The sequence below is a fragment of the Macrotis lagotis genome, chromosome 1 (assembly GCF_037893015.1).
Source record: "Macrotis lagotis isolate mMagLag1 chromosome 1, bilby.v1.9.chrom.fasta, whole genome shotgun sequence".
In the NCBI taxonomy this organism is placed as follows: Eukaryota; Metazoa; Chordata; class Mammalia; order Peramelemorphia; family Peramelidae; genus Macrotis; species Macrotis lagotis.
Genome location: NC_133658.1, coordinates 400,705,665 through 400,722,657, shown reverse-complemented (window position 1 = coordinate 400,722,657; position 16,993 = coordinate 400,705,665). Strand labels below are relative to the sequence as shown.

The following is a 16,993-nucleotide window of genomic DNA, read 5'->3' as shown; positions in this document are numbered from 1 at the left end:
ACCTAAGCTGGTTTTCAGCATGCTATTATCTTCAGCACTTTTTTGGATTTCCTTGACTAAGCTGCTGACTTCATTTTCATGTTTTTCCTGCATCTCCTTTCTTTTCCCAGTTTTTCTTCTAACTCCTTCATTTGATTTTCAAAGTCTTTTTTGAGCACTGTCATAGCCTGAGCCCAATTTCTGTTTTTCTTGGAGTCTTTAGATGCAGGAGCTTGTGGTTCCTCATCTTCAGACTGCGTATTTCGATCCTTCTTGGGCTCATTTGCAAAATATTTCTCAATGGTGTTCCTCTTTTTTCTCTGCTTGCTCATTTTCCCAGCCTGTGCCTGGTTTTGGGATGCTTCCTGAGCTTTTGGGACACTCCCACAAGGGTTTCAGTGTGTGAGGCTCTGTCTTCCCTCCTGGTCTGTGAATGACCATATGCGCCCCCCTATGCGAAGGGGCTGAGATGGGGGGGGGGCCTAGACTGTGATCAGGATCTGAATGTGGTCAGAGCCCCAGAGTCCTGTTCCACAGTTAGAGGACAGAGCTTGGCAGTCTCTCTCTCTTCACTCCCCTCCCTAGGTTCAATGGGCTCATGCCCTGGGGGCTCCTGCTTACCAGCTCTGCCTGCTTCTTTTTCGGGATCTGGGCTGCTGAAAGACCACGTTGCTCACTGTGTGCCCTGAGGGCTGGGCTCCACGTGCTCACTCTGGCAGAGGTCCCCCGCTGTTCCCCCACTTTGTGCTTGGTGTTCCCCGAGGTGTAGCTCAGGAGACTTCCCTGCTGCTGTGAGCCACAGCTCCCAGCGCCCTGGGGCTGCCTCCTGGAGGCTGAAGTTCTTTTGCTTTGGCGCAGCACCCCTCTGACCCCGGGGAGCAGAGTCTTTCTGCTTTTTTCCAGGTTACCTTGAGTAGGAGAACTGCCTCACTGGGTCCCTCTATGGGGTCTGCCTCTCAAATTTTAGAGTCCTTAGCTTATGAGTTTTATGAGAGAGTGCCTAAGACAGGATCCTTTCTTGTTGCTATCTTGGCTCTGCCCCCATTCTTTTTTTAATTAAACATTTCATTTATTTATTTTTCCAGCTATATAGAGCAGTAGTTCTCAACCATCATTTTTTGCAAAGTTTGAAGTTTTACATCTTTCTCCTTCCCTCCCTTCCTTTCCCTTCCTCCGCCCCCTGACAGAAAGCACAGATTTACATTCTTCATCCCTGTCCTGAATTCTTCTTTCCGTTACAATCGAATTACTTTCCAGACATAAAGGCACAAAAATATGCCTTTACCATCTCAAGCTCAACTTGTCTCAAAGGGTTCTTATCCAGCTCCCTTCCCAGTGCTTTAAATTTCCTTTCAGGAACTCATATTTCTGTGGGGAACAGCCCATCATTCACATTACTCATTTGTAACCTTGTCAACCTGTATTCTTCCCTCTCCCTATCCTTCCATATCCAGTTAGTCCTCAAGTCTTGTCCTTTTACATCTCCTCCCACCCCCCCAACCCTTCTAGCTGTTCCAATTCTGGAATTACTAGCTAGGTGGCATTATGCATAAAGTGATGGGCCTGGGGTCAAAAAGATTTGAGTTCAAATCCTACCTACTAGCTGAGTGACTCTGAGCAAGTCATTTAATTTCCCTATGCCTCAGTTTCCTCATCTGTAAAAGGGGGAGATAATATTAGTATCTGCCTTCCAGGATTGTCAAGATAACATATTTAAAGAGTTGCAAACCTTAGAATGCTATGTACATACTAAATATTGATCTCCTATGACTCGTAATTTCTTCTCTGAACTTTTCTACCTCATGATGAAGCCTTCAGGGAAAGCTGTAGTCAAAACCACCCCTGCCCCAACCACCAAGAGCTTTATAGAGAAGAAAATTCTTCACACTCCTGGGAAAAGAGTGGCTACAACTCCCAATGCCAAGGTGATATCTCCAGCCAAAGAAGTAAAATCAGAGGCATCAGAGGAGAGTTCTGAGGGCAAAGAGGAATCTGACAGTGAAGTGGAAACTCCTACTTCCCAGAGACAGGTGAGAAGTCTGAGAGGGAAGTGACAGCAGAGTTGGAGGTAGGTGAAAGCGCTGGAATAAATCCTCTAAATCCTGGGAGCCTGTCTGAACCTCACTTTTGTCATCTGTCAAATGGGTATAACAGGTCCTTGTGCTAGTTATTTGAAAAGAATGGTTGTAAGGGTCATAAGTGTGATATACACATGCGTTATGAGATACTCACATACAGGCATCTACACCTGTCCCCAAGTTCACAGCCTACAGTCACAGGTACCTGATCTCCTTGAAGGTGGTTGGTCTTTTTTTAACTAACCCTTACCTTAGGAGGCTCAAAGACTACCATTAATGGTGTCTTTTTTTTATTATCACACTGTGTGTGTGTGTGTGTGTGTGTGTGTGTGTGTGTGTGTGTGTGTGTGTGTGTGTGTGTGTGTGATCTGTATTGAGTCTGTGTATCTGTCTCTGTCTGTCTCTGGATATTTCTTGAATTTGAGATAAAGAGGCTGTTTTTGCCCCAAAATGAACCACTTGGTCTTCTCATTTGAATCCTGATTTTTTTCCCTGGTTCTGTTTTCTTCCCATTAGACAATATCATCAGTGAAAACTCCTCAGGTCAAAACCTCTCCATCTCCTACCACCAAGGGGCCCTTGGGGAGGTTAGTGACTGCAGCTTTCAGGATCAAAGGAATATCTCCAACCACAGCAGTTGGGCCTGGAAGGCCAGAGGAGAGTTCTGAGAGCTCTGAAGAAACAGACAGTGAAGTGGAGGTGCCTGTGTCCCAAGCACAGGTGAGTCATCATCTGAACCTGGCTTGGTCTCAGACCTGTCCTTATATAGAATGAGAGCTGGTTTTGACCGTAATGCCAATCTCTAAAGGCAGCCACTTAACAAGTCTGTTAAGCAGATACTTTGTTCCAGTACTGTGGTAAGCTCTGCAAAGTTTCTGCTCTCAGGGAGCTCACAGGATCTGCTGGGAAAGATAAGATATGTATGAAGTATAAATTGGAGAGAATCACTGAGGGAAGGCATTAAGATTAAGGAGGAGGGGGGAAAACTTTCTGCAGAGGGTGGCATTTTAGCTGAAGCTTGAAGGAAGCAAGGAGGTAGAGATAAGGACAGGGGGGATCCAGGCCTGGCGGGGGGGGGGGGGGTCAGCCAATGAAAATGCTCATAGTCAAGAGGAGTATCTCAAATGAAGAACAGCAAGGTAGATCAGAGAATATGCAGGAGTACATAAGGTATAAGAAGACTGGAAAGGGGACCAGATTATGAAAAGCTTTGTCCAACAGGATTTTACATTTGATCCTTGAAGTGACGGAAACAGTGGAGGGTATTGAAGGGAAGAAGTGAGTTGTAGTATGTGACATAGTGAGTCCAGTGTTTTAGGGAGATTAATTTGATAAACTGAGGATGGTTTGGAGAGGGGTGGAGCTAAAATTAGATCCATCAGCAGGTTCTTGTGATAGTCCAGGCATTAGGCGATGAAGTCCTGCACTGAAGTGGTAGCAGTGTTGAAGAGAGACCTTGTCATTGTGAAAGTAATAGGGGAGTGAGAGATAGATACTGAGAAGATGGTGGAACCCTTATGGTAAGGAGGAAGTTGCAAAGACCCTGAAAGGTTCAGAGAGAAAAATGATGAGTTCAGTTTTGGACAAGTTGAGTTTAAGATATCCACTAGATATCTTGGAGAGGGGGGAACTAGAAATATTGGGGAGAGAGATTAAGTCTGGACCAGTACATCAGAGAGTCATTTGCAAAATGAAGCCAGGGGAGCCCATGAGATCGCCTACTGAAATAGTAGAAATAGAAGAGAGCTGACAAAGCCTTGGGTGACTCCTACAATTAGGGCATAACATGGATGAAGATTCAGTAAAGGAAACAGTGATTGATCAAAGAGGCAAGAAGAGAACCAGGAGAGAGCAGTGTGTGGTTTGGTGGTGAAAGTTCATGTCCATTTCATGTTTTGCTTCTTTGGTTGCAGACGTCAGTCTTAGCAAAAGTAGGGTAATCCCCTTTTTCATTGGGCAATAACAAATTTGGGGAGTTCACAGGGCCTCTTCGAATGACAATGTGGACATCTACAGAGATGTTGATCTCTTCTGATCTGGTATTACAAGAGATTCTTAGACAAAGATCTCTTCTCCACCGGAATGAGAAGCAACTTTGACAGTCTTGTGGTTGGTGACCATAAAATTATCTTCCAGTAAACCAACAAGTGTATGTTCATGTTTATTTCAAAATCAAAGCTTTTTTGTTAAGTTCTTGAAACTTTTAATATGACAGGAAGGGAAAAGGGTAGTTACCAGTTTGTATCTTTTCTCTCATTCCTGAGCTTCTGGAAACTGAGACCTGTAGCCAAATGATTTTCAGTTCTTTATTTTTGGAGTTTCGTCTTTTCCTTTCCTTCCCCTGCCCAGTCCTCCTGTTTATAACACATAATAATTAGCATTTTCCCTATTCCTTGCCTTCTTTTCCAACAGGATAATGTTCTCTGTTTTTTTCTTCCATGCCTGGCAAAATACAATAAATCAATGAAGACATTGGTATTCAGAAAACAAAACTGAAATGATTTCATCCCACATGAAAAAAAAAAGGTCCCCTTACATTTCTGCTCATACTGTTTTTTTCTCTGACCTCAGGAAAAACCCACAATGAAAGCTTCCCAAGTCAATACCCTTCCAGAGAAAGGAGGCTCTGCCACTCCTATTGCCACAAAGGGCACTCAGGGGAGAGTGTCTACTCCAGCTCCCTGGAAGTCAGGGATTGTTCCCCTCCAGGCCAAAGCATCAGGATCTGGGAGAAGCAAGGACACTTCTGAAAGCAGTGAGGAGTCAGAGAGTGAAGAGGAGAACCCAGCATCCCAGGGACAGGTGAGGCCTGAATTCATTCATTGGATCATGTTTAGAAATGAAAGGAAGTTGATCCAATGCAACTCCTTATTTTTACAGATTATTAAACAAAGGTTAGTTTTCTCTGGTCTGTACTTGTCACTTTCTGGCTTGAAAGGGAACTTTGAAAGCCTTAGGGGAAAGATAATGAGTTCAATTATGTTTTTCAAACATGGATATTGAGTCTGAAATGCCTATGAGATATACAGTTAGAAATTTGCTATAGGCAGTCAGTGATGCACTACTCAGCCTAGAGCTGAGAGAGAAATTCCAACTTGAATATTTAGATGTGATAGAGTGCATTGAGATTCTAACTAAAGTCAAGGTTGCAGATGAGATTACCATAAGGAGATAAGAGAATTGAGGATAGTCTTGGAGTACTGTCATAGTGAGAGGATGTGACATGAAAGAAAATCCAGTAAAGGAATGATGAAGGTTTGATCCAACCTTGTTGATTGATGGAGAATCAGGAAATAACGGTGTCACCAGAACACCAAAAGGGGAGAGTGTCCGATACTACCAAGATGTCAAGAAAAATGAAGATTGTGGTACAACCATCTAGTTTGACAATTAAGAGATGACAAGTAACTGGTTTCATTGAACGATAAAGTTGGAAAACCAGATTGGTTAGGCTTAAGGAGTGAGTGAGAAGGGAGAGGTCCTGGGCTGCTACTTCATTTCTACTTTGGTTCAGCATCTATGGTTTCTGATATGTTCTCATCAATTTGCTTTCCAATGACATGGGCAGCTTTGATTCTTGGATCAGAGTCCTATATTCCCAGGCTTCATTTATTGTTATTTGCTTTGTGCAATTTTAGGCAAAACCCAGAATGAAAGCTCCCCAGGTCAATACCCCTCCAGGGAAAGGGGCCACTGTCACTCCTATCTCCACAAAGGGCACTCAAGGGAGAGTATCTACTCCAGCTCCCTGGAAGTCAGGGATTGTTCCCCTCCAGGCCAAAGCATCAGGATCTGGGAGAAGCAAGGACACTTCTGAAAGCAGTGAGGAGTCAGAGAGTGAAGAGGAGAACCCAGCATCCCAGGGACAGGTGAGACCTGAATTCATTCATTGGATCATGTTTAGAAATGAAAGGAAGTTGATCCAATGCAACTCCTTATTTTTACAGATTATTAAACAAAGTTTAGTTTTCTCTGGTCTGTACTTGTCACTTTCTGGCTTGAAAGGGAACTTTGAAAGCCTTAGGGAAAAGATAATGAGTTCAATTATGTTTTTCAAACATGGATATTGAGTCTGAAATGCCTATGAGATATACAGTTAGAAATTTGCTATAGGCTGTCAGTGATGCACTACTCAGCCTAGAGCTCAGAGAGAAATTCCAACTTGAATATTTAGATGTGATAGAGTACATTGAGATTCTAATTAAAGCCAAGGTTGCAGATGAGATTACCATAAGGAGATAAGAGAATTAAGGATAGTCTTAGAATACTGTCATAGTGAGAGGATGTGACATGAAAGAAAATCCAGTAAAGGAATGATGAAGGTTTGATCCAACCTTGTTGATTGATGGAGAATAGGAAATAACAGTGTCACCAGAATACCAAAAGGAGAGAGTGTCCAATACTACCAAGATGTCAAGAAAAATGAAGATTGTGGTACAACCATCTAGTTTGACAATTAAGAGATGACAAGTAACTGGTTTCATTGAATGATAAAATTTGGAAAACGAGATTGGTTAGGCTTAAGGAGTGAGTGAGAAGGGAGAGGTCCTGGGCTGCTACTTCATTTCTACTTTGGTTCAGCATCTATGGTTTCTGATATGTTCTCATCAATTTGCTTTCCAATGACATAGGCAGCTTTGATTCTTGGATCAGAGTCCTATATTCCCAGGCTTCATTTATTGTTATTTTTCTTTGTGCAATTTTAGGCAAAACCCAGAATGAAAGCTCCCCAGGTCAATACCCCTCCAGGGAAAAGGGCCACTGTCACTCCTATCTCCACAAAGGGCACTCAAGGGAAAGTGTCTACTCCAGCTCCCTGGAAGTCAGGGATTGTTCCCCTCCAGGCCAAAGCATCAGGATCTGGGAGAAGCAAGGACACTTCTGAAAGCAGTGAGGAGTCAGAGAGTGAGGAGGAAAACCCAGCATCACAGGGACAGGTGAGACCCAGAGACAATCATTGGGTCAGTTTTAGAACTGTAAGTAGAACAAGTAAGTTGATTCAGTGCAACTCCTCAAAGGTTATTTTTCTCTGTCCTTGTACCTTCTGACTTGGAAGGGGAACCCTGAAGCTTTGGGAGAAAGATGATGGGTTCAGTTCTAGACATGTATTTTTAGTCTGAAATACCTTTGAGATATACAGTTGAAATTTCCAGTGGGCAGTCAATGATACACTACTCAGCCTAGAGGTCAGGAGAGAAATTCCATTCTGAATATTTAGATGTGCCAATCCGCATTGAGATTCCAATTAAATTCAAGGTTTCAGATAAGATAACCATAAAGAGAGAAGAAAACTGAGGACAGTCTTGGGGTCCAACCATATTTAGGGGTTGTGACATGGAGAATTCAGTAAAGGAGGTGGTAGAGTGATTCACCCTTGTTGGTTGGTGAAGAACCAGGAGAGAATAGCGTCACTAGAACACCAAAAGGAGAGTGTCTCAGATACTACCTAGAGGTCAAGAAAGGTGAAGATTTAAAGAATAATCATCCAGTTTTATAATTAGGAGTAACTGGTTTCATTTAATGATGAGGTTGAAAATACAGTTTGGTTAGGCTTAAGGAGTAAGTGAGAGGGGAATGGCTCAGCATCTCTGGTTCCTAATATGACATGGGCAGCTTTGATTCTTGGATCAGAGTCCTATATTCCCAGTCTTCATTTATTATTATTTTTTTGTGTGTAATCTTAGGCAAAGCCCACACTGAAAGCTCCCCAGGTCAATACACCTCCAGGGAAAGGGGCCCCTGTCATTACTATCTCCACAAAGGGCACTCAAGAGAGAGCGTCTGCTCCAACTCCCTGTAACTCAGGGACTATGCCCCTTCAGGACACAGCGTTGGGACCTGGGAGAAGCAAGGACACTTCTGAAAGCAGTGAGGAGTCAGAGAGTGAGGAGGAGAGCCCCGCATCCAAGGAACAGGTGAGACCTGGAGATGATCATTGGGTCATTTTTATAATAGGAAGGGAGTTGGTCCAGTGAAACTCTATTTTACAGATAGGAAACAGAAGTTAATTTATCCTCCTAGGCTGCCTCTGTCCAGTTACCTTCTAGCCTGCACTGGGCACTTTTTTGGCTTGGAAGGGAACCTTTGAAATCTGAGACACTGAATGGAACCAGAAAACAGACTTGGCCTGCAGGGGTGGGATAATCCCTCTCTCACTAAGTCTTTATTAAATGTCTGCTGTGTTTGCCAAGAGGACAAAAGTGATATAGTCCCTGCCCTCAAGGAGCCTATTCATGGGTATACACATATTAAAAGGAAATAGAAAATTACTTTGGAGTGAAGACACAGATAGCTGAGGCAGAGATTAGAAATGCCTTCCTATAGAATATGATGCTTGATAATGTGCTTGAAAGGAATCAAGGGATTCCAACAGGTGCATTGTTTTGGTTTTTTTGTTTCATTTTTTAATATTTATTCTCATTTTGTACAAACAATTTTTTTGATACGTTAATAAAATATTCTTGTTTAAGAGTAAACAAAATACCCCCTCCCCCAAAAAATATAGACTCGCTTGAGCGATAAAGGGGAGAGAAAAAAATTAAAATTAAAAAAAATAATAGTAATAATTGTAGGTATGGCTAGGTAGTGCAGTGGACGGAGCACCAGCCCTGGAGCCAGGGGCACCCAAGCCCATATCCAGCCCCGTACACCCAGCAATCACCCAGCTGTGTGACATGTAAGCCACCCCAACCCCACTGTCCTGCATAAACCAAAAAAAGAGAAAAAAAGACCTAAAATAAAATAGTAATAATAGTAGGGGCGGCTGGGTGGCGGACAGAGCACTGGCCCTTGAGCCAGGAGCACCCAGATTCGAATCCGGCCTCAGACACCCAAAGATCACCCTGCTATGTGGCCCCAAGAAGGCCACCCAACCCCAGTTGCCCTGCACCCCCCCCAAAATCATAATAATAATAATAATAATAAATGTGCTTCAGTCTTTGTTCCATTGGATCACATTCTTTATGGTAAGTCCATCACAAAAGTTCCATATTTTTCCACCGTTGCCATTGCTGATCACAACTCCCTCCTTTCTTATTTCTCCACTACCATGTACTATATTTTCTCTCTCCTTTCACTCTGATCCTGTTGTAGGGTTGTTGACTGGCTCAGCAGACAGATCCCTGGCCCTGAGGCCAAGAGGCCCTGAGCCCCCATACCACCCCTTAGGCCCAGAATCCACCTGGCCCTATGGTTCTGGACAGGCCATCCAATCCCAGCCCCTTGCAAGAAGTAAAAAAGAAAATGCATTATATCTGACCACTCTTCCCGCATGGTCCATCCTCTCCTCCTTCATTCACACCCTTACCCCTTACCCCTGTCCTCCCCCCCTTCTTTTTTTTGGTCCCCCCTTCTTACTCCAGATGCCTATACCCCATTGAGTATATATGCTGTTTCCTCTCCTAGCCACCTCTGATGAGAGCGAAGATTCCCTCATTCCCCCTTGCCTTTTCCCTCATTCCCCCTTGCCTTCCCCCCCTTCCATATCATTGCAATAGTTCATTGTAATAAAGAAAAAACTTATTATATGAGATATCTTGGCCTATTCTCCCTCTCCTTTTTCTTTCTCCCATTACATTTCCCTTTTTTTCTATTGACTCCATTTTTGCACTATATTTTATCTTCAAATTCAGCTTTCTCCTGTGCTTCATCTATAAAAGCTCCTCCTACCTGCTCTATTAACTGAGAAGGTTCATATGAGTATTATCAGTGTCATTTTTCTATGCAGGAATACATGTAGTTCATCATCATTAAGTCCCTCATATTTCCCCCCTCTCCTCCAATCTCCATGCTTCACCCAAGTCCTGTATCTGATGATCAAACCTTCTGTTCAGCTCTGGCCATTCCAACAGGAACATTTGAAATTCCCCTGGTTCATTGAAAGTCCATCTTTTTCCCTGGAAGAGGACATTCTGTTTTGCTGGGTAGTGCATTCTCAGTTGCATTCTAAGCTCTTTTGCTTGCCGGTATATTACAATTAAGAGATCACAAGTAATGATAAAGTTGGAACACCAGATTAGTTAGTCTTGAGGAATGAGAAGGGAAGAGGTCCTAGGTTGCTTCTTCCTTTCTACTTTGCCTCAGCATCTGTGGTTTCTGATATGTTCTCATCAATTTGCTTTACAGTGACATGGGAAGCTTTGTTTCTTGGATCAGAGTCCTATATTCCCAGTCTTCATTTATTGTTATTTTTTTTGTGTGCAATCTTAGGCAAAGCCCACACTGAAAGCTCCCCAGGTCAATACCCCTCCAGGGAAAGGGGCCCCTGTCACTCCTATCTCCACAAAGAGCACTCAAGGGAGTGTGTCTACTCCAGCTCCCTGTAACTCAGAGACTGTGCCCCTCCAGACCAAAGAATCAGGACCTGGGAGAAGCAAGGACACTTCTGAAAGCAGTGAGGAGTCAGAGAGTGAAGAGGAGAGCCCAGCATCCAAGGGACAGGTAAGGCCTAGAGGTGATCATGGGATCATTTTTATATCCAGAAGGGGTTCTGAAAGTGATCCAGGCTAACTTCTTCATTGACAGGAGCTGGTTATACTATGAACCCAGTCCAGGTAGATTTTAAATCTCTGAAATCTGAAGCATAAAGACAAATGAAACAATGATCTAAAAACAAAGGCAGGGGCAGCTAGGTGGTACAATGTTCAAAACAGGCCTCAGAAACTTAATACTTAGCTGTGTGACCTTGGTCAAGTCACTTAACCCCATTGCCTTGCAAAAAAAAATTAAAAAAAATAAAGTTCCGAATTAAAAACAAAGAAAGGCTTTCTAACTTCAGGGGTGGTTGCATTCAGTCCAACTTTTATTGGCCCTGATAGCTTCTTATCAGTTTGATTTTTGATCATCTTGGGAATAGGATAGGCCTTGATTCTTAGATCATGGTCCTTGATTCCTTTCTTTTCTCTGTGTAGTCTTAGGCAAAAAAGGGAGTGAAACCTCCCCAACCTGACACCCCCTCAAGGAAAGGGACCTCCATATCCCCAGTCTCTACCAAGGGCTCCCAGGGGGGAAACATCTACTCCACCCCCCTCAAAGAAAAGACCTAATTCAACATAGCATGGGTTGGGAGACCCTAAGAGACTTCAGAAAGCAGTGAGGATTCAGAGGGTGTAGACAGCATCCCAGTATCTCAGGGCCAGGTGTATCCCTTATGTATACTTATCCAGTCTCTTTAATGTAGAGGAACCATCACCTTTTTTTTTTTAACTTTTCTTCCTCTCATGGTGCTTCCTCTTTGTTGTAGGTAAAATCTGCAGGTATACTTACTCCAGTTTTGGAGAGAGAGAAAGGAGCCACTATATTATCTCCCAAGAAGTCAGCAGTTAACTCTCTTCAGGTCACAAAGGTGGATTTCAGCAGCTCAGATGAGAGCTCCAGCAGCAGTGATGACACAGTGATCCCTGAAACCCAAAGACAGGTGAGGTCAGAGGGAGGGGTGGCAGCAGTAATGCTCCAACTTGTTCCTGGCTGCTGAGGCCATGTCAGATTGGCCTCATTCCACTTCTCAGATAAAGTATCCTGGTGGCAGGTAGTGTGACACTGACTCTCTATTCTCACTTTTCTCTCCTTTGTCACTCCATGTACCTATTTTCTATATGGCTCAGCAACCACTGATTAGGAGGGCTGTAATCCTAGATTCAAATCCAGCTCTACCACCTGTGTAATGTTGGGCAAGTCACTTAACCAAGAGCTGGTCTGTCTCCTCATTAGCATCTCTTCTACTCTGGATCTGTGGATCTTGTTATTGCCTTGTAACTCCCCATATCCCTTAGTCATGTTCCTTTTGCTAAAGGAGGCAAGACAAGTTTCTGAAAGGTTTTTTCAAATCCTCCAAATCACTATGCCTACACTTCTAGTGATTGCCACCTCCAGATGACTTCTCTGGGGTCTGTGACATTAACCCACTTCATCAACTTGCTATCTCTGCTTATGGAATTGCATCAGAATGCTTACACCATACCCATTTGTAAAGATGTTGATCACAAGAGGGTTAAGAGCTTGTCCCCATGTACTCCAGACCCATTTCTCAGGTTGGGTTTGGTTCATTATCACTTTGGGGATCTGGTCCTGCAACAAGTGATGTAAATGATGTGATGATATTAAAAAAATTCTAAAGTTCTCCATGGATTAAAAAATAATATCCTCATCATAGACTTAGGAAGTGGGGAGTATAGATCTTATTAGTCTTATTTTACAGATGGGGAAATAGTCTTAAGATTAACCCTTTTCATGAGCAAATAAGTAAAAGTATAATTTCCTACAAATTACCCAGTAATTAAAATAGTTAAAGATTAACCTGTCAAGGAAGAAAAAGTAAAAGTATGTGTGTAGGTGTATATAAAGTAAAGTGCATGTGTATTTCTATGCCCATGTCTATGTTTATATATTAGAGTAGGAGTAAAAATTATTTTGTTTCCATGTCCATTTCTAAATGTTTTTGACTGTATTCATGGGGTGTATGTTATTATTACTTTGTGATGTTAGTCAGTGTATGTGTTCTTACAATTCTTCTTTTCTTCATTCTGTTTCACTTGAAATAATTTTTATTATATCTCTCTGCCTTGTACCTGTTTATCTTATATTTCTGATATTATTATGCCCCCAAGTTGTTGATCTTTGGACACTCTATTATCCAGTACTGATTGAAGTATTTTAAATGGATGAGTCTTTATAGCAGTGGAATCTTTGAGCAAAAAAGTATAGACACAAAAAATAGACACAAAAAAAAGTATAAGCAACTTTGTAGTTTTTATAGTATAATTCCACGTTACTTGCCAGAAAGATTTTGCCAATTCAGAACTCTTACCCATTCCCATTGAATCATCTTATCATCTCTTGTCAGAAAGGAAAGCATGTCCAGTAAAGTGACCTCATCTAGCAATGTCTACCAGGCCTCTGACCCATGTAGAACAGTATATTTCCTATGTGTTCTCTCAGATCTTATTTAGGTTTTTAGTTATTTAGAGTTCATTTTTTTTAAGTGATCTTTTCATTTTTGTTGTTGTAATCATCATGTACATTCTTTTCTTTCTGTGTTTAGGTCATTTAGTATCAATTAATATATATCTTCTCTATGTTTCTATGACCTCCTCATTCCTGATTTTGTTTTCAGTAATAATTGCCTTCACATATCATAGTGTGTTTTGTTAACCATTCCACAATCGATGGGAATCTGCTTTTTTTTCTAGCTTTTAGTTTTAGTTTTATAGTTTTTTTAGTTTCTGGCTACTTGCCACCCCAGAAAAGTGCTTCCATGAATAATTTTGACATCCATGGAGCCCTTGTTTCTATTATTGGCACTCTTTGGGTAAATGCCTAGTCATAGAATTTCCATGTCAAAGGAATTGACCCTTTTTCACTCCCTTTTTTGCTTATTTCCAAATTGATAGAAAACTCCAAGTCTTAGTTTCCTCATCTATAAAAGGACACCTCTAGTCTTCATGGCCTATTCTTGATGGAAGATCCCTACTGGGTCTAAATCTATGATCTTTTGTTAATGTATTTACCAGTGAACAAATCTTCCATCACAATTAGTGTGTTTTTCTTCCCATTTTTGTCATCTTTCTCAATTTGCACCCACCTACCTTAAAAAAAAGATGTAAAAAAAATTTAATCCTTTTTAAAAATAGATTTGAGTTTTAAATTCCCCACCTACTTTTTTTATTTAAAAATATAAGAATAGAGTTTACTTCAGTGCTGTAAAAGAATTGTTATATCTTTGATGTGGATACTCCCTACAAACTTCAGTCGACAGTTTTCAGGCCATTTTAAAAAAAATAGCTCACAGATAAATATCTCTTATTTAATTACTTATTTAATCACTTATTTAATTATTCCAAGTTGTTATTCTTTAAATAGTTCCTAGTTTATCATTTTTGGTTCATCTTTGACTTCTTAGGTCCTTTTCTGTATCTCTGACTTCTTAGTTCTAATTTGACCTTATTTGTCTTTAACTATACCTTAGAATTTAAGTGTATTGACTACTTCCTTAATGTATTCTGCTGTTCATTCACTTAGAGTTTGAAAATCCCAACCAACTTTTAATTTTTTTCCAGAACTCCTAAACTTAGTATCTTCTCATTAATAGCTCCTATCTCATAGGAATATTGTAAGGATGAAATACTTGATGAGGTAAATGAGTATGATTGAGTTAACATATGTTAAGTGCTTTGCAAGTCTTGAAGCAGTAAATAAATACTAGCTGCTATTATTGGGGTGACTGGCACAGTGGATAAATGTTGGTCTTGGGGTCAGGAGGACCTGAATTCAGGCACTTACTAGCTGTAAGATCTTTGGCAAGTCATCTGATTGCCTCAGTTTTCTCATCTGTAAAATGAACTGGAGAAGGAAATGGCAAACCATTCCAGGGTCTTTGCCCAGAAAACTCAACAGAATCACATGGAATCAGACATGAGTAAAATGACAAATTATTGTTACTATTATTGTTATTACTTAGTTTTATTATTGTTCTTGTTATAATGATGGTTCTACAAATATGAAAGAGACCTTAGTGGTTCTGAACCATAAGGTTTGGATAGATGATAGCAATTTGGTCCCAGGTACCCTAATTGAAGGATCCCTTTATTCAGCATCTGGTTTCTTGAAAGGACTAGACACTTAAATTTGTAATCATTGAAAGGCATGGGGGGGCAGAGCCAAGATGGCGACAAGAAAGGATCGGGTCTAAGGTGCTCTCTGATAAAACTTATAAACTAAGGACTCTAACTAAACTTTCAAGAGACAGAACCCACAGAGGGACCCAGTGCTGCAGTTCTCCTATTCAAGGTAACCTGGAAAAGAGCAGAAAGGCTCTGCTCCCCGGGGTCAGAGGGGTTCTGCGCCAGAGCAAAAGAACTTCAGCCTCCAGGAGGCAGCCCCAGGGCGCTGGGCGCCTCGGCTCACAGAAGCGGGGAGTCTCCTGAGCTACACCCTGGGGAGCACCAGGCACAAAGTGGGGGAACAGCGGGTGACCTCTGCCAGAGTGAGCACATGGAGCCCAGCCCTCAGGGCACACAGCAAGCTGAGTGGCCACCTCAGCCCAGATCCAGGAAACAGAAGCAGGTGGAGCAGTAAGCAGCAGTCCCCAGGGCATGAGCCATTGAGCTGAGGGAGGGGAGTGAAGAGAGAGAGCTCTGTCCTCTGCCTCTGGAACAGGACTCTGGGGCTCTGACCACATTCAGAACCTGATCACAGTTAGCCCCCCCCCCCAACAGAACAGCACTGCCCCCCCCACCTCAGCCCCTTGGCAGAGGGGGGCGCTTATGGTCATTCACAGATCAGGAGGGAGGACAGAGCCTCACACACTGAGACCCTTGTGGGAGTGTCCCAAAATCTCAGGAAGCATCCCAAAACCAGGCACAGGCTGGGAAAACGGGCAAGCAGAGAAATAAGAGGAACACCATTGAGAAATATTTTGCATATGAGCCCAAGAAGGATCAAAATAATCAGTCTGAAGATGAGGAAGCACAAGCTCCTGCATCTAAAGACTCCAAGAAAAGCAGAAATTGGGCTCAGGCTATGACAGAGTTCAAAAAAGACTTTGAAAATCAAATGAGGGAGTTAGAAGAAAAACTGGGAATAGAAAGGAGAGATGCAGGAAAAACATGAAAATGAAGTCAGCAGCTTAGTCAAGGAAATCCAAAAAAATGCTGAAGAAAATAGCATGCTGAAAACCAGCTTAGGTCAAATGGATAAAGCAGTTCAAAAAGTTATTGAGGAGAAGAATGCTTTAAAAAGCAAAAATAGCCAGATGGAGAAAGAGATAAGAAAACTCTGAGGAGAACAAATCCTTCAGACAAAGAATAGAATTCAGGGAGATTGATGAATTTACCAGAAATCAGGAATCAATGCTTCAAAACCAAAAAACGAAAAATTAGAAGAAAATGTGAAATATCTCATTGAAAAAACAACTGATATGGAAAACAGACTTAGGAAAGATAATTTAAAAATTATTGGAATACCTGAAAGTCATGATCAGGAAAAGAGCCTTGACATCATTTTCAAAGAATTACTACAGGAAAATTGCCCTGATATTCTAGAAGCAGAGGACAAAGTAGAAATGGAGATAATCCACTGATCCCCCCGAGAAAGAGATCCCAAAATATCAACCCCTAGGAATATTATAGCCAAGTTCCAGAACTTCCAAGTCAAAGAGAAAATATTGCAAGCAGCCAGAAGGACACAGTTCAAATATCACGGAGCTGCAGTCAGGATCACACAGGACTTAGCAGCAACTACATTGGAAGCTTGTAGGGCTTGGAATATAATATACCGGAAGGCAAAAGAGCTTAGAATGCAGCCAAGAATGAACTACCCAGCAAGGCTGAATATCCTCTTCCAGGGAAAAAGATGGACTTTCAGTGAACCAAGGGAATTTCAAATGTTCCTGTTGGAATGGCCAGAGCTCAACAGAAGGTTTGATCTTCAGATACAGGACTCAGGTGAAGCACAGAGATTGGAGGAGAGGGGGGGAATATGAGGGGCTTACTGATGATGAACTGCATGTATTCCTGCATAGAAAAATGACACTGATAATATTCATATGAACCTTCTCAGTTAATAGAGCAGGTAGAGGGAGCTTTTATAGTTGAAGCACAGGAGAAAGCTGAATTCGAAGATAAAATACGGTGTAAAAATGGAGTCAATAGAAAAAAAGGGAAATGTGATGGGAGAAAGAAAAAGGAAAGGGGGAATAGGCCAAGATATTTCATATAATAAGGTTTTTCTTTATTACAATGAGCTATTGCAATGATATGGAAGGGGGGAAGGCAAGGGGGAATGAGGGAAACTTTGATCTCATCAGATGTGGCTAGGAGAGGAAACAGCATATATACTCAATGGGCTATAGACATCTGGAGTAAGAAGGGGGGGGGAGCAGGGGGAAAGGGTGGGGATGTGAATATGTGAATAAAGGAGGAGAGGATGGACCATGGGGGTAG

General features: G+C 41.9%; 1 protein-coding gene across 14 annotated transcripts in view; it reads left to right on the top strand.

Annotated features, from left to right (window-relative positions):
• Positions 1–16,993, top strand: part of TCOF1 (treacle ribosome biogenesis factor 1) — a 100,599-nt gene that overhangs the window by 50,989 nt on the left and 32,617 nt on the right. For 10 of the 14 annotated variants that reach the window (XM_074212623.1, XM_074212621.1, XM_074212617.1 and 7 more), the window contains 8 exons: positions 1,791–2,009; positions 2,574–2,777; positions 4,629–4,859; positions 5,696–5,926; positions 6,764–6,994; positions 7,742–7,972; positions 10,266–10,496; positions 11,299–11,472. In XM_074212623.1, coding sequence (XP_074068724.1) covers positions 1,791–2,009; positions 2,574–2,777; positions 4,629–4,859; positions 5,696–5,926; positions 6,764–6,994; positions 7,742–7,972; positions 10,266–10,496; positions 11,299–11,472 — 1,752 coding nt within the window. The remainder of the gene's footprint in view (positions 1–1,790; positions 2,010–2,573; positions 2,778–4,628; positions 4,860–5,695; positions 5,927–6,763; positions 6,995–7,741; positions 7,973–10,265; positions 10,497–11,298; positions 11,473–16,993) is intronic. The other 4 variants (XM_074212615.1, XM_074212614.1, XM_074212618.1 and 1 more) reach the window with 4 other exon arrangements.